Source organism: Sesamum indicum, linkage group LG3 (genome assembly GCF_026168435.1).
Source record: "Sesamum indicum cultivar Baizhima isolate 11 linkage group LG3, ASM2616843v1, whole genome shotgun sequence".
Lineage (NCBI taxonomy): Eukaryota > Viridiplantae > Streptophyta > Magnoliopsida > Lamiales > Pedaliaceae > Sesamum > Sesamum indicum.
The window spans coordinates 16,504,167-16,524,163 of record NC_142659.1 but is presented as its reverse complement, the minus strand read 5'-3'; the positions used below and the strand labels follow the sequence as shown (position 1 = coordinate 16,524,163).

The following is a 19,997-nucleotide window of genomic DNA, read 5'->3' as shown; positions in this document are numbered from 1 at the left end:
CTTTAATAATCTATCACTTCAGAAACAGGAGCAAGAGCAAGGAAAAGTTAGAGTTCACAGCATAACTTCATCAATAATTCTTTGGTACTTGTAAGATTATATATATGTGTGTGTGTGTGTGTGTGTGTGAGTAAATATGCCATAATGTTTTATAAAATTCTGAGGGCCTTTGATAATGTTGAGTGCAAAAATTTTCTATTGAGTAATGCACAAATAAATGGAATTTTACGAAATTTTAACAAAACAATCATTCACAAAATAAAAGTTAGCACTCCAATCTTTAAACTAACAAATGAATTAAAAAAAAGTTGCAAAATATTGTAAAAAAATTACTATAAAATAATAATGAGTATGCTAAAATAATATCCTTGCATCCAAACTAATGGGATTCAATAACATCCCCCCACCCCACCAAAAGAAAATTATAAAAAAATGCAAAACAAAATATTATCACTCTAATGCTTAAGCTAATACGAGAATTAGAGTAAAAGTGTAAAATATTGAAAAAAAAATTAACATGTAATCTAAAAATTACCTCAAATATAAAATTAATTTTTATTTATAGGATCGATTTTGATAAATCTATGTATAAAACTTTCGGTAAACGTATATTTTCTTATTGCAGAGAATAACGAATGCATTTCTATTAAAAATACAACAGATAACAACAAAATATAGACGTAATTGTAGAAATTCAAAGGCGTGTGGCTTCTACAAATACTGCTTCAACTTAGTACATTTCAACACATAATCTGTGTTGCAAAGTTGCATGAGAAAGAAGAAAGTTGATGATACTGGTAGAGCATGAAATTCATACCTATGATTCCGGCACAAAAAGAAGACAACAGCAGATAGAGGCCAAGGAACCGATCTACTGAACGTAAAGAATCAATGGTCGGGCACTGCTCCAACTTGTACTTTTTATACCTAAAACTACTCAAACATTCAATCAAATTGCAGCATCTAAGTTGTGATGGTTCATTGCCAATAGCCTTATTATATATTCATCCAAATCTACTGATAACACAACATATAAATATATGGGAGTACAGTTGCGACAGTTGTTGGCAAAAACTCGTACACAGATGCAAGAAAGGACAAAATCATAACTCCGATGCCAAGACTCGTGAAAATAGGAAAACCAAACCTCTCAAGATTCAGAAAAGAAGCCAGAAAATAGAAAAAACAAACCTCTCTGTATGACGCCGCCGCCGCTGCCATGCCATGCTTGCCTTCACCAGCGAAAAGAGAAAACTGCGTTGCTTTCTTTTTGCCAACGAGACAGAGAGACAAGTACTGAAACAAGAAGAAGAGTTTGTGTGAGAATGTGAAGGGCGTAGATTTGTTTTTAAATGGTGAAAAAACAACTGAAAACAGAGTTTGAACTCTACTCTACTGCAGACTCACCCAGGAGGAGTTGAAGAGTCTTATCAATATTTTATAGTTATAAAGCAATATGTAATTGTATATATCCATACACATAATCCTGTCATGGACCAGAAATTGAAAGGAATTGAGATAAACACAGAGGCACTTGAAGCTATCGCTTCTACAACTAATTCTCGCAATGTTTGGATGCCACTTCACCAGATAAGGCATATCCACTCGACAAGATAATTCTGAAAGGGGAATGGGATTATCTTCTAGATGTTTTTGACCTTGGATCAGTAGTGAGCCCTGATGTTTATCCGAGCAGAGTTGATAAATTAGAGGATGTTAAGGTGAGAAGCTCTGAAACTTTTAAGCTCTCAATGCTCTATTAAATTTCAAGTGTATTATTGTCCTAACACTCTTTAGCAAGCTTCTTATTCTTTACTGCCAATATTATCATTGAGGTTGTATCGCAAGAAATGCAATTTCTAGTTAAGTATATGAAGGCTTTGTGTGATGAGAATAGTAAAGCAGGCATAAATGCTGTAGGAATATCTCTTAGGCTTGCATCACAACATCACACGCCTAACACACTTGTAATTTTACCAGATGATCTTCATGTAGTTTGATGTGTTTATTCAGCACGATTGTAACGTGAGAGATGATTACTCCGCTGTATTGTAATGAATAATTATGTAGAAAAGTCTTAAAATTTGTTTTGTAATCCAAACTCAACTTCAACTGGAATTGAACCCAGTCCATAACTGGTTTTTCCCAAACAACTGGAACTTCTTTCACCATCAGCCCAAATTATTGATGTGTATAAAGTTTGATTTCCTCCTGGATACTCAACTTTCTTTCCGATGTTTATTAAGAATGAGAGCTGATTCTTATTTGTATCAACTATCCTGTAAGATTAGCCACATTGTTCGTGGAATGTTACTTTGGTTTGAGGTCATCTTTTTTCTTCACTGTTTTCCTCCTCCTTCAAATTTTTTAAGAAGATTTGCTGGCATATTGTCATATATCACTCATCTCATCAAGTTCAAGGATAGGCATTCTATGGATGGTGTAACATCTGCAAAGCGTCACAAATTACCTAGTATCCTGTCTCAGAAGTTCTCCTCTTTATTTGGTGCTACAAAACGATACAAGAATTCCAGATGATAAATTGAAACTGCTTATTAGCTATATCCTGGTGCTCTCCCTGTTTGCTGATGATTTCCGGTCCGACCCGTCAGATATAGCCAAAGATCTTCGGATGAACCCTATAACATTAAGACCTTACTATGAGTACTTACTTAGGTTGCAAGTTTGTTCGCGATAATCAGGTTTTGCTGGCAACGCTTCCTGTCCCGCTAGAATTCCAGACAATCAAAAGGAAGAGGCGAAGGTAGATGTTTGTCTACACTTTAGCTATCCTAGAATTCCAGACAATCATAAGTAAGCCCGTCCTTTAGAAGACACACCAATGGTTCGAGGTTCAACATTTTCAGAATGTTGGGTTTATACTTACAATTGATACTTGTTTAGTTCTCTCATACTTACAGTTGATACTTAATGCCATGAGCCATACAACGAACCCATTACGGGAGATGATCCAACAACATGGTCATAGACATAACGACCCACAGACACAGTAGCATAAGCAAACAAGAGCTGTGTAGTCTGAGTATTTATTCATCCAAATCTACTGATAACGCAACATATATCAAATTTACATAGAATACAGTTGCCGCGGTTCTTGGCAAAAATTCTTACACAGCTCATTATCCCACTTGTTTCTATGTCACATACCGGTAACTATTCTCTTACACACTTGAAGCCCATATGAAAAATGAATGGACTGGTTATGTAACAATAAGAGTACAAAACTATATCAAGATTTGACCTTGAACTTCCTTTGGGCTTTCAGGTCGACTACGATTATAGAAATATTATCCTTGCTCCCCTTCTGAAGGGCGAGGTTTGAGAGGTAATCGGCTGCTGCTTGTGCAGCAGGGTCAACTCCTTGGCCCCTATCTGCCAATGGGTTCGACGCATTCCTTTTGTGCCACAGTAAGATTCTTTTTCTAGCCACCTCACAAACTTCTTCGTTTGTCATTATGTCCCATAAGCCATCACTGGCCAGAACAAGGCACTCGTCTTCTCTGGCACGAGGCACAAACATGACCTCAGGTTCTGGTATGATCCATGGCTTTAAGTATCTATCGCCTGAGAAGTATGAGGGAGAGCAGCGGAAGTTTCAGTGAATAGCATAAATTTCATCAATATTGTTCAGGAATAACGATGAAAAAGCATTGTCGCTAAATATCTAGAATCATAAAAATGAAGGCAAAAAAACTAAAATAAAAATATGTATCGAGAAGCAAAATATTGTAAAGCATATTAGAAATCCGTATAAGCAATCACACACAGTCTAAACATTTAAAGTTCTTCCAAGTACCATATCAAGTTCCTTCTTTTCCCGTGCTAATAGAATAAGTGAAGACATATAAAATGCACAAACAGAAAGCTTTATCCGGTCTCCAGCAATCAGAAAATACTTGAGGATCATGACAACAGAGCAGAGAGGTAAGAAATGTGAGACCTGTCCCTTCTTGCATCCGAGCTTTGAAAGAAAATAAAAAAGAGAATGTATGTTTTTGTTGTGCAATTTCACAACAAAAACTCGTACTGAAATTCTCCTGCCAATGCTGGATTTGCTGAGATAATCAAAAGCAGATCAGATAACTTTTATCTGGTTTGGCAACCAGAAATTAGTGTACATGAATTAAATGAGATAAAAGAGTTCCATAAACTCCGCAACACAAAAGACAATGTACCGCAAGTCAGAAGCAACAAAAAAACATGCAACTTCTGTACGCACATGCATGGAAAGAGTAAATTGATGACCTACTGTTACACATATGGCAATGCATGACCTACCAATAGCCCTTGACATCGCGAGAACACCAAAAACACGGTGCCCATTCCATTGTATGACCTTGCCGCCAGATGCCTCAATCCTAGCATACTCATCCTCTCGGTTAGGCTGGCAATAAACAGGCAGTTACAATAGAATTAAATTAAATAAGATGAGTTACTGAAATAAGCTCATAAAATGACTAATGGAAGAAAACAATAATCATTGGTAACAAAGATTTTGCTTACTTTATGATCGACCGATAGCGCGATTGCTTCTTTACCACGATAAAGGACAGCTCGTGAATCTCCACAGTTGGCAACTATAATATGTGATGAAGAAACCACCGCAACCACAGCAGTCGTTCCAACAGTCTCGGGGGCGACAGGTTCAGAGGTGCAACTAGACACATGTGTATTTATGACTCTGCTCACTTTTCCCCCAACTTCGTCATCAACCTTTAGAAAGCATCTGGTAAACACATTCTCCCACTGAACCTGTCGTGTGTCTCTGGTACATCCATTCACCAGAACATCTTTAACATTCTTTAACTCCTCTTCCAAAACCAAATGGACACGATCGCGACAGTAGTTTGCTACCTATAAAAACCGGAATGCTGCTAATAATGAATTAAACTAGCGGACAGCAATTAATTACATTCTTAACAACTTGTATGGTTGACAAAAATTACTATAAATGCAGAATTTTTACGAAGTCACACGGGGGCACAGCATTTAGCTGCATTTCTTATTCTCAGAGGTACTTAACAGACAAGATATAACATTTTAGGTCTACCCAATCAACGACTTTTTAAACTAAGGAAATCAAAAATTATTTTGAGCTATATAAATCTGCAAGGGCAGCACGCTGTATAAATCCAGTCTGTTTCGTTATTGTGCTTATATGCGTATTCCAGAATGTGCTCCAATAACTAAAATACCATTCAACTTAGTCCCTGACGAGAAATAAAATTGGTTACAATAGAGAAACCATACATACCTGAGATCCACCATGACCGTCATAAACCCCAAAGAAATGCGAAGTCAGGTGACTCAACTTCTGACTTATCCCATCTATACCATGGTCACCAATAAACATCTTAATCGGAATTTTCATGAAATGAGGTGCGGCCATAACAGCGTCTTCCATCTCCGGCCTATTCCCACATATAGACACTGATCCCCATAGTGGCAGACAGTCCAGTTCAAAGACACTCTTAACACCACCTTTACTGGAATCCTTTTCACTGGATAACTTCACAGCAACTATGGATGCCTTTATTGTAGGTCCACTGGAACATTCTTCATTTGGTTTAGCAGCCTCCTTTAGGATATCCTCAGATAATCTCCGTTTTATACTTCTTTCCTCCACACTAATGACCTTTGCAAATATTTGACCATTCTCACTACCCTCAAGTTCAACAGCTATCGGTAAGCTGGCGTCTGAAGTAGTATCTAAAGGCACACTTAAATCTGAAGTAGAATCTATGGGTAACAACTCCAAACTACTTGGGTCTTCAGCAACTGAGAGAATTTCATCTTCTTCACTTTCCTGTACTTCATGAACCAATACACCATTTTCAGTTATCTCTCTTCTCCCTGACATATCATGTGTTTTACTTCCCCCCAGCATTGATGAGGTAAGCTCATTCTTGTCAGTGCTAGCACAATCATAACCAGCACCCCAACTAGACCCAGAATTATCATCCAGCATGACCCCTCGATCTGACAGCAAGTTAGCTGTTTCTGTCTCTCGATTGCGTCGTTCGATCTCCTTGAGGTTTGCAATTTCAGAAATTTCACATGCAGCAGGAGGCGACATCTCTTCCGTCATTCCTCTTTTTTTCATCAACAAAAGCAAACTTGTAAACCTTGGAGATTCTTGAAAACATGCATTCAGCAGGACATGGGATTGATAATGCACCAATTCAAAGAAAGCTAACAAGTTATCCCGCCCAGGAGCACTGTCAGGAACAACTAAACAAAGAGATGGAATAGGATATACTGGAAGAATCAGGGCAATAATTTACAAGAAACCAGCTTCACCAATAAAGGGAAAACAACTTGAAAGGCAATATGGATAATGGGAATCAGATCTAGCCATGAAATGAAGGATCTAAACTTCCACAAATAGAAGATTTAAGACTTCCACAGCTAGATTTCAAATTCTTCTCCTCTAAAGAATTAACCCCAGAATGTCAAACCAAATTCCCACTACCAACCTTACATACTCCAGGCAGATAAAAAAAAATAAGACAAAAATCAAACCCTTATCCATAACTCCAACAAGAAAACTCATGGAAAAGAACCCAGAAAAAAGCAAAACAAAACCCCTCAAGATTCACACGAAACCCTTCAACTGGAAACTTTTTGCCACATGGAACAATGGGTTTCATGGATCTAAGGCCACCCTCCTCAGCCTCTTGAAAATAAAAAAAAATCCCACGTTTGTCCAAAAACCAATTAAGACTCATTCTTTAAGAACAAATTCATGATACAAAATAAAAAACAAAACAAAGCAGCTAGAATTAACATCAAACTGGAACCAATACCATCACATCCAACAACCAAAACTTTCACAGTGGATAATAAAAGAAAGAAGTGAGGTGTCTCTTACCAGGAATCGCATTGAAGCGCCATAAACAGGCCAAGAACTGACAAGGGCTGAGAGTATGCTGAGTAATACGCCCTCTCTGCAGATTTTTACCCCTTCGTTTCTGGGATTGAGGAGGGAAGAGAAGAAGAGAGAGAGAGAGAGAGAGAGAGAGATGTGTGTGGAAAAGCTTATAGTAATACAAGTACCCCTTCAGAGGCCACGTGTAGAGTCAATTATCTGACTCCAATCAATGCTTTCTGTATATATATAGAAGAAGATATATATAATAGAAAAGAAGAAATCCCAAGAAAATACAATCAACACTGCTTACTTAATACTTAAGGGGTCATGAACTGTTCACGAGACACACTTCAAGAACACCACGTGTCCTTCCTTCACTGGCCCTGTTTTCCCCACCCCTCCAACCAAAAATCTCTAAATTGCAAGCCTCAGTTCTTTTTTCTTTCTTTTTCGGGGGTGGGGTGGGGGGGGGGGGGAGTGGTATTTTACAAGAACAAATCATATATGTTTTGCAATTTCTATAATCTAATTTTAAAAAAAATACGGTGTTTTCTATAATATAATAATATAAGTTTTTAGTGAAGTGAATTTCTCAACTTTTTATTTTTTCAAATGATGAGACTAAAAGTTAATTTTTATATTTCTTTTGGGGCTCAAATTGTGACATATTTTTTTCTAGAATTTTGAATTTGAGAAAATTCTTCCATTGTTTGATTATTGACGTTCCTGAGAATTTATCGCTCATTCTCAAAAAATATCAAAGTTAAGAAAATAAAATTTTAAAATTGTCTGAAATTCTGTCTCATGCTAAATTATGTTTAAACCCAACAATATAAAAAGATAAGTTTATGATATGATGATTTGTGACATCTTCTAATTTAAGTGAAATTATCATTATATTATTAAGTTCAAACAATACTTTTAATGTTCTCAAAGTATTGTGCAGAGAGAGGTGAGAAATGGAGAACAAACTCTTCAATAAAAGGGGCAAAGTGTATATTCTTTTATAATCTGAGGGCGTGAAATGTTATATTGCATATAGTTGAGGAGCAAAAATGAAATTCACCCTAAAAATTTATATGATTGGATATATACATAGGGAAGATGAAATTGCATAGATGCTGATGAATGCATACAATTCCTACATGTTGTAATGTTTTTTACAGCAAAACCTCTATAAATTAATAATTTTGGAATTATAAACTTTTATTAATTTAGAGAGATATTAATTTATTGATAAATTAATATTTTATTAATTAAAAGAGAGACTTTTTAAATTTAACAAATTTAGTATATATGTATTGAAATAAATGAATTCATATATATTTAATTGATTATATTCATGCATCAATCAATTCTTTGTAACTAATTAAATATATTTATGTTGTATACAATTAACTATTATATTTATGGACGCATGTATCAATTTATTGGAATTACTTAAATATACATGTTTACATTAATTCGTTGCACTTAAATAACTATTATAGTCAGTTAAATATATTCATGCATGATGAATGAAACATATATACTATATAAATCTCAATATGAAAATAAAATAATTCATGACACCTAATCATGTCTTTTCTTCTAAAAGACATCACAAAATCATCTATGAATGATCAAATGCGTAAAGCATTACAAACTTCATATTTTAGCAAATTACCATAATATTTATGAATTATTAATTTAGAGTTTTAATGGGACCTAATATTTATAAAGGAATTTTCTGAAAAATTATTATCTTATTATCTCATCGAATTTGATGATTTTTTACAAAGGCCCAAGTTGGGATCGAAAGATTTTATTATTTTAGAGAGTTTATTAATTTATAAAGTATTAATTTATAGAGGTTTTATTGTACTTATTTATATGGTACTATTATTTTATCTATTTATTTATTTATTCTAGTATAAAAAGACACTCAATAATTAAAGATTTTATTGTTCTAAAATATATATAAACATTTTTTACTTCAATATAGTTTCCATTTCTTTTTTGTTTAATTATATAATTTATCTAGTTTATTTATAGCTTTATGAATTATCCATATTTCACTAATAGATAGATAATTTTCTTTAAAACTTTTTTAATGATTTTATTTTTCTTCAATCCATGAAAGAAATAATTTTACTGATTCAGTATTGATGAGGAAAATTATTTAATTACCCAAATACCCCTGCTTTTTAAGGCATTTTTATATGTATAGTTGACTATTTTTTACCATATTTGACCAATCTTGACCAGGTTGAAAGTCAATTCCAGTGGTTGCCCTTGGATTAAGTGATGTGGCAGTAAAGAGATAATTTTACTGGTTCAGTACGAAGATTCAACTTTTTAGTTTCGTATGACTTAAAATTGTTTGTCATTTTAATAGAGTAAAATGAAATCTTAATAATGTAATTAATAGTTAACGCTTTTCTTGGTACCAATAAAAAAACTTCCGAAATTGAGTTTAATAATATATTTTTCTACTTTATTACAAACTAGAAAGCCTCATTTTTACTCAATTTACTTAATTTGTTAAATAATTTTTCAATAGAAAAATAACCTTACAAGGCTTCATGGGATTGGTTTGTGGTCTCATGGCTTTTATTAAAAAAAAAATGGAATTTCAATTTATTTTATATTAAAATTTTGCTTAAATTAGATTACCTTTAGAACACCACTTAAAAAATACTTTACACCAAACAACATTCACAAATTCCCCATATTTATTTCATTATTATAACTCCTTATAATAATAATAATAATAATAACATATCGAATTGTACCAAAATTTTGATACGCCATTAAACTAAAACTCTCAATTCAGTCCGATAAATTATAGGAAAAAATATTTGGTATCGTAAATTATCAAATATATCGATCTTTTTAAAAAAATAATGTTATTTTTATTGTACTTATACATATTATAATATATATATATAAACATATAAGTTTATCTTAAAAAAGATTAATAACATAATATTTATTATACATATTTATATATGAAATATAAGTATTTATAAAAATATATTTATATATTACTGGTAATTAAACCGAATCAAATGCTACTAATGTTATTATTTTTCTGTTTTAGCACTGAGTTATATAATAATATTTGATATATATATAGTCCTTGACAAAAATAAAAATTAATTACTTTAAGTGTTGTTTTAATTAATTTATATCCAACAAGGTTTCAGCTTATATAATTCAGTTTATCGTCAATCCTTTAATTATTTTTGAAACATACATAAAAAATTCAATATAATTCCATCAAAATCATTATCCTCCAGCCTAAATATCCCTTGAATAAATTTTTATGACTAGAATTAATGAGAACAAAAAATACAATATTCTTTCTGATCTATTAGATATTGCAGAAATTTAAAAATAATTTCTTATGTAATTTTTAATTGGTAATACATTAATAAAAAAATAAAAATATTTTAGTTGAAAAGGTTTAAATCCAAACAAGATGCTATAGTTTCAATTTCACAAGTACGTTAATTCAAATTAAAATACATATTCATGTAGCACCATATCTATATAAGTTAATTATGCGTACATATATACACATACATATATATAAATACGTACATATATATAAATAATTCTCCTCCTACTTTATTGGAGTGTATGTCATAAATTGCATCATATGTCTGAGGTCATATCCCACCACTCATACAAAAATACCAAAAGAAAATTGAACAATAATTACATATACTACCTTTCCTAGTTGACCTAAATACGTATGCATGATTATCATTTGTATGTATTATCAAATAGTATTCAGACAAAAATATACTATAAAAAGAAGTTTTATCGGACAGTTGAGTTGTTGGCTAAACGGGCATTCTTGAAAAAGTTATCGGATACTCAAAGCAATGCATGCACGAGGTTTGCATAAAACCCAGTATATATTTTGGGGATTGTGATCGTTTTGAATATCAAACTTTCTGTGTTCCCAGAAACCAAAACCCTATCCCCGAAATATAGGTCCAAAAGGTGAAACATCGTCTACCTCCTCCAGCGTGGCTGAGCTTCAACGTTCCTCCCTAGCCCTCTTGGTGCTGCCGCTGTCCAGCTCCTCCGCCTTATTATTATTCAGCAAACCTACGTTATTCATATTAAAATGTCGAATCCCGACCTAAATTCATTTGAAGAAGGGAAAATTAGACTGACAATGGTGGCCATCGACCAGGACAAGAACAGCCAGTTTGCGGTGAAATGGGCGGTCGAGAAATTGAGGTTGAGGGATAACCAGATCATCCTCGTACATGTTAGAACCCAACAGAGTCGTGATTCCAGTAGGTTTTCTTGCTCTTTGAATATTTGGTTTCTTCAATTTATTTTTTCTTTATATATATATATAAATGTCTGGTAGAGTATTCAAATTTCATGCATGAATTTTACGTGGATTCCTTGTTTATTTTAGCCTTTTTATTTGTCAATTTTGGTGATTCTAAAATAGTATGCAAAGGATTCCAATATTAAAAAAAAATGTTTGCTGCTTGTTTTTTTTTTAATAAAAAAAAATAGATTCTTGAGGTTGGACTGAAGATTCAATAATGTGGGACTTAATAAAGTTTGAGGAACTAAATACAGATCTTGTTAAAATTGGGGTTTTAATTTTTCAAATAAGGATAATTACACCTTTACCCTACATATTACAGAAACAAATCTTTGAATTTAAAAAATTATTATATATGCAGCCCAAATGATTATGTTTTACATTACAAAATTTCCTCCAAAACTGAATGATCTGGAAGAATTTCAACATTCTAACCCACAAGAGAGAGAGAGAATTTTAATGTGAAACATGAATGCAATGGATAATTATGTAATTTTGTAAAACTGAGGGACATCACAACTAAATTCGAGAGAGTGTCTCTAAGATTGGATCCTTAATCCTGAGACAGCCCAAGAATTCTTCATTACAAAGGATGCAGTACATATGTTTGTATTTGTTCTATAGTTGTAGCATTCTGAAGCTGTTAGTTTGGTGATGCTGTGCAGAGGATATACCCGAAGAAGGCCGCGAACCAACTCATGCTGAAGCGAAGCAGTTATTCCTTTCTTATCGTAGTATTTGCGCTCGGAAAGGGGTAAACTCGGACAACTATCATCATCTCTACGTTTTTCCAATTACATACGTCTAATAAATAGTATTTGCATGCACGCATGATGCATGTATACCTTAGAAGTACCTGGTTTTTCATGATTGTAACGACTTCAGGTCCGCGCAAAGGAAGTGATGCTCCATGGCCATGATGTTGCAAACAAGCTTTGTGAGTATATAGGCATCAACGCTGTCACCAGCATTGTCCTTGGTGCTTCAAGCCGAGGTGCCCTAGCAAGGTATATCTTTTTTCAACAACTTAAATTTTGTTTCTGAACCTTAACAGAGTGCTTGAAATGGATTCTTGATTGATCTTGAACTTTTTCTCGCTGATGAAATGTGTTTATCATCATCTTATTCCTTCTTCAGGGCATTTAAATTCACAGATGTTCCGAGTTCTGTAGTAAAACATGCACCTGATTCTTGCACAGTGTATGCTGTATCAAAGGGGAAAGTGCAGAAACTTAAGTCATCAACTAAACCTGAGACTCCCAGCAGTGCAACTTGTTCCATCCCCAGGAATGCATTCTCGCCTGAAGGAACGCATCCTGCAAAATTTCATCCGTAAGTCAAGAAACTTATAAACTCCTTTTCTATCAAAATATCCAATATTTCAAAAAAATTCAACGATATAGAACCTTCACTTCATAAAGTAGCAGCAAGAAAGATTCAAAATCATGAATATGTGAAGTTGACAGATTGCCTGTATACGTTTCGCTAGTACCTCTCTCCTTTATATATGATGCATGTGTACTAGTTTCCAACATGTGTTATGTGGTGACAAGCAAACTTTGCCGAGCCAAAATGACTTGGATAATTTCAATCGCTGATTACAGTCAGGAGAGTTGGAAAAGTGCTGCCTCTGATCCATCATATCTGGATGGAGGCAATCAGCCGAGAGCATCAGTGGATAGCGGCAACAGTTATTCGCCTCCGAGTTCATGGAACAATAGCAGAGAGTATCAACAAATTATCCCAAGAGAAAGGCCTTCTGGCAGCAAAACACCTTCGCATCAAAATTTATTTTACAGCAGTGAATCTCTTCAAGCTGTGGAAAAGCAGCACGGAGGTAAGGGACTGGCAGTTCCGGAGTCGGCAAATATTAGTAACGAGTCTATTGTCTATAGCAGCAATTACAGCTCGTCCCAGGATTCTGGGGGTGGTGACAGTGAATTTGGTCGCATGACTCCACTCAACAGGCAGCACGGCAGCAAGATTTCAGCAATTCTACAGTCCATGAACAATCTGAATCTTGAGGTTCGAACCAAGGATACTACGTCTTATTCTGTGTCTGAATCAAGTGATCATTCTGAGGTGCTGAGTTTCCCCTCGGATGTCTCCTTTGAAATTCTAGACCAGACCCGAATTTCAGATTCGTGGAGCTCCAGCTCATCAAGAGCAGCTGTAAGTTAAACAGCTTAGTTATTGTATGAGAAAAAATGATAAATGTATTGGTTTAACCTAGAAAACCTCCTTCTAACATGTCTGGAAACTTTGAGAAGAGGCTTCATGCTCACCAGATTGCATATATTCCAGGAAAAAGAGGATGAGTTGAGGAGATTGAAACAAGAGTTGAAGGAAATGACAATGAAGTATGATATGGCTTGTCAAGAAGCTGTGACTGCCAAAGATAAGGTATATCCATTTACAATACGCTGCATGGTAACATAGTTTCATGATTACAATGATATTCATGATACTAGTTATGCTATTCTAACTTCTAAATTATGAATCAATTTACATGTCCCAGGTAAGAGGCATTTCCCAATGGAAATCGAAGGAGGCAAATAAACTAGAAGAGGTTCAGCATGCCCAAGAGGCTGCATTAGCCATTGTTGAGAGAGAGAAGCAAAAGTGTAAGGCTGCAGTTGAAGTAGCATATAAGGCACAGCGCATAGCAGAGCTAGAGTCAGAGAAGAGAAAGCAGGCAGAGATGAAGTTCCAAAAAGAGGCTGAAGAGAAGCAGAAGGTCATCGATGCATTAGCATACAGTGAGATTCGGTACCGAAGGTATACCATGGATGAAATTGCAGTTGCAACAAATTACTTCTCCAGTTCAGAAAAGGTCGGTGAAGGGGGATATGGGCCTGTTTTTAAAGCTACACTGGATCACACACCTGTTGCCATTAAGGTTCTCAGGCCAGACATTTCACAAGGCGAAAAGCAGTTCCATAGAGAGGTAACTTCCTTATATCCACAGATTCTTTTAATTGGAATCTTATCTTGTAATTTCTCCACAATGGACATTGTACAGGTTGAGGTGCTGAGCCGCATGAGACATCCCCATATGGTTATCCTTTTGGGTGCCTGTCCTGAGTACGGTTGCCTTGTATATGAGTATATGCAAAATGGGAGTTTAGAAGACAGACTTTTCTGCAGAGAGGGCAGTCGTCCCCTATCATGGAGGATACGCTTTAGAATAGCTGCAGAAATCGCCACTGCCTTGAATTTTCTTCATCGGACAAGGCCCGAGCCCCTTGTGCATCGAGATCTCAAACCTGCAAACATTCTATTAGACAAAAACTACGTGAGCAAGATTAGTGATGTTGGGCTATGCAGGTTGGTTCCACCATCTATAGCAGATAGTGTTACGCAGTATCACATGACAGCAGCAGCAGGCACATTTTGTTACATTGATCCAGAGTACCAACAAACTGGAATGTTGGGAACAAAATCAGACATATACTCTTTAGGGGTAATGTTACTGCAAATTATTACGGCCAAACCTGCTATGGGTTTGACACATTATGTTGAGACTGCAATAGACACTGGCCGCTTCGCAGAGATACTTGATCCAACAGTCCATGACTGGCCAGTGAATGAGGCTTTATCCTTTGCAAAATTGGCCTTACAGTGCTGTGAATTGAGGAGGAGAGACAGACCAGATCTCGATTCAGTCATATTACCTGAACTGGAACGACTAAGAGACCTAGGATCACAAAATAATCCTGACGGCAGATTTGATGATAAGTATTCTCAAAGTCAAACTTCTAAAGGAAACTCACCTAAGGCTATGAGTCAGGTGAATGAGAACAGATTTGATCATATATGACTTCACAAGGCTAAAGCTTTCATTCAAGTCAGGTCAGTCAGAAGTCTGTGTGAGTTAACCATTAACAGCATCTCTTTGAATAGAAAAATACATTAATAAAGTGCATTTACATGATCAACCAGGAAACCAGGGACGGTAATACAGAAAAATAAATGGAACATCCAAGCAAAACTGCATCCAGAAGTGGCACCAGCACAATTACAACAATAGAAACTGTTGGACTATTTCTTCAGAGAACAGAAACCAGCAGCTCATAGCAATTGGGAACATTCACAAGTTCTGCTGCAACTGCCTCCCATTTCACATGGATGTTCATTTTCTTTCAGCAATGTACAAGCTAATAGCTTTATGATCCTGCAAGATATGCTACCCTAACATTTCCATGGGAAAACAGGATATCAATATGTTTTCAACATGGAGATAAAGCATCTAAATTACTTCCTGTCAAGCATTAGTAGAGGGCAAAGCTTTTGATGAGCACAGATGATATAAAATAGAGAAATTCGTATTCCACAAAGAAAATGTTCCGAGGGATGACAAAAATTATTTGGCTATCCAACTCTCTAGATGAACCTTGCATTCTTGATATATTGTCTTACATAAAACAGTTGAGGGGTCTATTTATTTTGAAACTGCAAGAGTGTACAAACTCCACAAAAAGAAAGTCTGATCTGCAAACCCTGACTTGAGATTTCCAGGGGGGGCAAAAGTGAACTGACCATATACTGTTGATTTTGCTTTCATCAATTAATGGGAAGCATAACATCTGCAATGAGGTTTCTTTGGTGATCACTGATCAAATACGCATGGCATTATGAGAATAAACTGCCAGAGAAAGAATATGATGAAACAAAAACGTACCAGTACTCTATGCCAATCTTTTGCATGAACTGCAAATGGAAGTTAAGTTCAGAAGATGGTAAAAATCTCCCATACTGTTGTTAGGAATCTAGGAGTCAATCTTGGTGAAAATGGCACGAATCCACCGCCTAACCATATGAGTCAGGTCACACAACAACACCAGGAAAGACATCATAAGAAAATAAGAGTAGAATAATAAACAAGAAGAATATTCAGAATACAGCCTGCTGGGTGAAAACATGAGGTCATAGACAATAGAGCCAGATGCAGTATCCCATCTGCAAATACATAATTCTCTATAAGGGTGCTCAAAATATGTGCATTTCCAAATGGGAATCATTTTTAATTTCGTTAGAACTATTATTCCCTCTCCCAAAGAGATGGCAACTTCCTATATCATTAAATATGAACTTTAAGCAATGAGCAAAAAACATAACTTCCAGGACTAGCATTTCTGATTATACCTTTGAAATGCCATATTCCGAAATCGATTCTCTACTTGTCTGCAATATATATTCATATCCACAGTTCCAAAGCCAGCTTTCACAAACAAAGCTGATAAGAAATCTTCAGAGAAATAAAATGAGCACTGCAACGTAATCAACAACTATCAGGATTTGCTTACATCAACTTGTAGCTCAACAGACATGAAATTAGTTGACCAAACACATCCAGATACTTACAGTGCCATCCCCTCTAAAATAGAAATTATTGCTGATCATCTGATTTTTGTTCTCCAGCTTCACCTGAAAACTTTTCTCTCTTCATATATAATCCAAGAAGCAAGTTATTTAACAATTAGGTGAAAATAAATTGCAGGACGGAGTTGTTTGAAGCACATCAAGATTGATTATGTTCAGGATAATGAACACATGCAACATATTTTTTGTAACATGTTTTTGTAGTAAAAAAAAAAAAAAAAAGTGTGATATTTAGTCAAAAATTTCTATAGAACTCTGCCAGGGTGAAAGCACTTTACCACTCAAATGATTACATTGACTAAGCACCTGCTTATTAAAGTGTTAACCAATTCTTCAAATTTCATTTTATGATAAATTACATTATTCACTATACATTCAACCCAATTCTTGGTTCATTAAAAGAGAAACCCACCATAAAGTAAATCTGCAGACAAAAGTGCCGTTACATTTCAGCAACCATAGCAGTTCTAATAGTAGATCTTGACTAATAAGAAGGAACTTACTTGTGCAGAATCTCCAACAGCGTAATCTCTGACTAGAATGTGACCATTTGGCTGCAGTATAACATGAGATTCACTAACAAAAATTTCAGGAGGATAAAATAAAAATAGGACAAAAATCAAAGTAATAGAAAAGGAAGCAATACTTAAAAGCATGCAACCTTCAGTACTTTCTTCAGGTTTTGTAGCACAAAAGGCATCTTCTTTGGAGAAACTGCAGATAACATGAAAATCTGCACAGGGATTATCAAGTCAGGGAGAAAAAATTCCAGCAAATATTGTAATATAGTAACTGGAACCTTACTCTTTGCCACCAGGTTTTCACTTACCAAGGTAACAATATCAACAGAAGATGGCAAGATTTTTTCACAGAGCTCATCATTTGCAACATCACAGATAAAGAGATTTATCTGGTCTCCATTGAAATTTGGATGTTCCTGAATCGATTTCCACAATAGAAGTCATATAAACAAAAAATCCTGCCAGGACCAGACCGCTTGAGACAGTGGATGACAATAAATTGCCTAGCATAACTCTGATACTTGTACTCCCACTCTAAGACACAAGTACACATGCATACACATCTTTATCACTTAAAGCAACAAACAGAACACACAAACCTTAACAAGAGTTAGAGCCTCGGTCGAAAAATCACAAGCATGAACGAAAAGCTTAGGATATGCAGCAATAAGAGGAAAGATAGTATTTCCAGCTCCACAACCAATCTGTCATTCATCTGTAAAGGATTCAGTTATACAATCACTGCATATAGCTCACAACTGCGGTCATACATTAATTAAATATTGGTTATTTCTACCATATTGTAGCAACATCAAAAAGAAGAAAGAGCCTTCCTGCACTTGCTAAGAATCATTGACATTATGAATTTATGGGCAAGTGCTTTCAAATTATCACCCCCAACATACAGAAACTGATGATTCTACGCTTTCTTTTTCTAATTGAAATGATTACAAATAAAAAGAAAGAAAAGACCATGCTTTGCCTCTAAAAGCACTTTCCCATTTGCAGAAATTGCACCATCATCACCATCAGAAAAGTATTTGCCCCAATCCTTCTCCAAATAATGCCTATCCTTAAAAAACTGCAACCAAAAAAGAAATCCAAAATGCAAATCTTTAAGTTCAAGATAACGCTACTGATGAAAAAACCCAAAACGTTTAAAACAAAAGGGACGACAATTAGCTAAGAAAATGAACAGAGAATCAAGAAACCTTGTTCTGATGGCGCTTGTAAAACTTGTCCCAACACGTCAGCGACTTTCTGCTGAAGTAGTGTTCATTAACATCATCAAAACCACGTTTTCCGCAGCTTAATGGCTCGAACAGGACGGCAGGTAGAAGGGAGGACATTTTCCGATCAACGGACGAAGAACAGCACAGAGCCGGCAGCATTGTCATGGCGGCCGTCATCTTCGGCGACTGTGGCAGTTGTTGTAACGCGACTTTCAGCAGAGCGGGTTAATCCCTTCGGTGACTGTAGCTGAAGTTGAAATAATCAGAAAGCTAGGGACTTATTCGCAATAACATAAAAGATAGAGGAGCTTCTCGCAATAGCTCCCAGAGCAAGTAAATGGCACGTCAGTAGTCGCTTTGACGTACGACGTCGTCTGCCCTATAAACAACTTCGGACCGGTTTTATAAGAAGTCAGCTGCAGTTTAACCTAGAAGCTCTGTCTCTCTCTCTCCCCGCCATGGCATACCAACCTCGAGCTCCGAATCAAGGAAACAGCGCAGATGAAAGCAACTCAAATCGCCGACTTTACAACCCATACCAAGATTTACACCTCCCGACGCAGACCCTGTACAACCTCCCCACCTCACCGGAGTTTCTGTTCCAGGAGGAAGCCCACGCGCAGCGCCGCTCATGGGGAGAAAATTTGACCTATTATACAGGTATAGGCTACCTCGCCGGCGCGACGGCCGGCGCCGCCAAGGGGTTCGCCTCCGGGGTTAAGGCTATTGAGCCGACGGATACCCTGAAGCTGAAAATCAATAGGATCCTCAACGGGTCTGGTCACGCGGGCCGGCAGATCGGTAACCGGTGCGGTGTCATCGGGCTCTTGTACGCGGGCCTTGAAAGCGGTATGGTCGCGGTTAGAGATACGGATGATATAATCAACAGTGTGGTGGCCGGGTTGGGTACTGGAGCTCTTTACAAGGCGGCGGCGGGCCCGAGGTCCGCTGCCGTGGCGGGGGCGATTGGCGGCATGCTTGTGGGACTTGCCGTCACCGGGAAACAAGCTTTGAAACGATACGTCCCGATTTGAGTAGTTGATTTTCCTTTTTATTCTTTTGGGATTTTGATTTTGCTTTTGTTTGGTCGGTCGGTGTTCTCTTAATCAATTAACTAGTGGTCTACTTATACTAAAGGTGCAACTTTGATGATTATTCAGCTCTTGTGGCACTGAAAATTTTAAGTTCTTTATATGCAGGCATGAAAGGATCATGCTTTTCAATTTGTAGTATATAATATTAGTATTTAGTACTCTAGTTCTAGTATCATTTATGTTGTTTGTAGAAGACATGGATTTGTGAATAAATTCCAGGAGAACAGTGATACTGCCATTCTTAATTTTCCCTCTCAATGATAAATTTGTAGAATTCTTTCGCATATTGTTTCTTTGAATGGCTTACAGCTGAAGGGTTGGAGAAATGTCTATGTACATGGACTCTCTTTTTCTTTCATTCCCTTTTTCCAGGTGGTTGTTTTGTTTGGTTCTCATTGTGCATTTGGTGTTAATTCTGAAGGCTAGTGGGGTGATGTTATTGCTTTCAGCTTACAGAAGTTAGTTGCTTCGCCTAAGTTTTGCCTTTGGGCAAAAATCCACGACTTGTGCCCGCTTTTTGTTTCTGTGTTTTCATGC

At 36.1% G+C, this 19,997-nt stretch overlaps 4 protein-coding genes, 1 long non-coding RNA gene and 1 pseudogene across 13 annotated transcripts; 3 read left to right on the top strand and 3 right to left on the bottom strand.

Moving 5' to 3' along the window:
• Nucleotides 1–96: 96 nt before the first annotated feature.
• On the bottom strand, nucleotides 97–1,406 carry LOC148788730 (uncharacterized). Its single transcript, XR_016064654.1, has 2 exons — nucleotides 1,192–1,406; nucleotides 97–933 (listed from the first exon to the last, which is right to left on the bottom strand). It is a non-coding gene; the product is annotated as an uncharacterized LOC148788730 (long non-coding RNA).
• A 165-nt stretch (nucleotides 1,407–1,571) lies between these two features.
• Nucleotides 1,572–2,879, top strand: LOC148788729 (uncharacterized; annotated as a pseudogene).
• Nucleotides 2,880–3,016: 137 nt separating this feature from the next.
• Nucleotides 3,017–7,103, bottom strand: LOC105157779 (protein phosphatase 2C 50). 3 transcript variants are annotated; one of them, XM_088878626.1, is made up of 5 exons: nucleotides 6,893–7,101; nucleotides 5,276–6,252; nucleotides 4,525–4,875; nucleotides 4,300–4,405; nucleotides 3,017–3,585 (listed from the first exon to the last, which is right to left on the bottom strand). In XM_088878626.1, the coding sequence occupies exons 2-5, from the start codon at nucleotides 6,122–6,124 to the stop codon at nucleotides 3,251–3,253; spliced, it is 1,641 nt and encodes a 546-aa protein (XP_088734752.1). In that variant the 5' UTR covers nucleotides 6,125–6,252; nucleotides 6,893–7,101; the 3' UTR covers nucleotides 3,017–3,250. The 3 variants fall into 3 exon arrangements, with proteins under 3 accessions (XP_088734752.1, XP_011072555.1, XP_088734753.1); XM_011074253.3 differs by having other exon boundaries at nucleotides 5,276–6,113; XM_088878627.1 differs by having other exon boundaries at nucleotides 3,436–4,076; nucleotides 6,893–7,103.
• Nucleotides 7,104–11,063: 3,960 nt separating this feature from the next.
• Nucleotides 11,064–15,051, top strand: LOC105157847 (U-box domain-containing protein 52-like). The gene is made up of 8 exons (XM_020692491.2): nucleotides 11,064–11,187; nucleotides 11,897–11,985; nucleotides 12,117–12,238; nucleotides 12,369–12,563; nucleotides 12,836–13,403; nucleotides 13,536–13,634; nucleotides 13,780–14,178; nucleotides 14,254–15,051. The coding sequence occupies exons 1-8, from the start codon at nucleotides 11,064–11,066 to the stop codon at nucleotides 15,049–15,051; spliced, it is 2,394 nt and encodes a 797-aa protein (XP_020548150.2).
• A 54-nt stretch (nucleotides 15,052–15,105) lies between these two features.
• On the bottom strand, nucleotides 15,106–18,678 carry LOC105157777 (tRNA N(3)-methylcytidine methyltransferase trm141). 7 transcript variants are annotated; one of them, XM_020692212.2, is made up of 10 exons: nucleotides 18,346–18,678; nucleotides 18,117–18,215; nucleotides 17,734–17,838; nucleotides 17,443–17,550; nucleotides 17,275–17,346; nucleotides 17,117–17,167; nucleotides 16,596–16,658; nucleotides 16,377–16,501; nucleotides 15,913–16,190; nucleotides 15,106–15,817 (listed from the first exon to the last, which is right to left on the bottom strand). In XM_020692212.2, the coding sequence occupies exons 1-9, from the start codon at nucleotides 18,541–18,543 to the stop codon at nucleotides 16,001–16,003; spliced, it is 1,011 nt and encodes a 336-aa protein (XP_020547871.1). In that variant the 5' UTR covers nucleotides 18,544–18,678; the 3' UTR covers nucleotides 15,106–15,817; nucleotides 15,913–16,000. The 7 variants fall into 7 exon arrangements, with proteins under 7 accessions (XP_020547871.1, XP_020547872.1, XP_020547873.1 ...); XM_020692213.2 differs by having other exon boundaries at nucleotides 15,106–15,422; XM_020692214.2 differs by having other exon boundaries at nucleotides 15,913–16,040.
• Nucleotides 18,679–18,768: 90 nt separating this feature from the next.
• LOC105157776 (mitochondrial import inner membrane translocase subunit TIM23-1) lies at nucleotides 18,769–19,705 on the top strand. The gene has a single exon (XM_011074251.3). The coding sequence runs from the start codon at nucleotides 18,825–18,827 to the stop codon at nucleotides 19,398–19,400; it is 576 nt and encodes a 191-aa protein (XP_011072553.1). The 5' UTR covers nucleotides 18,769–18,824; the 3' UTR covers nucleotides 19,401–19,705.
• The last annotated feature ends 292 nt before the right edge of the window (nucleotides 19,706–19,997 follow it).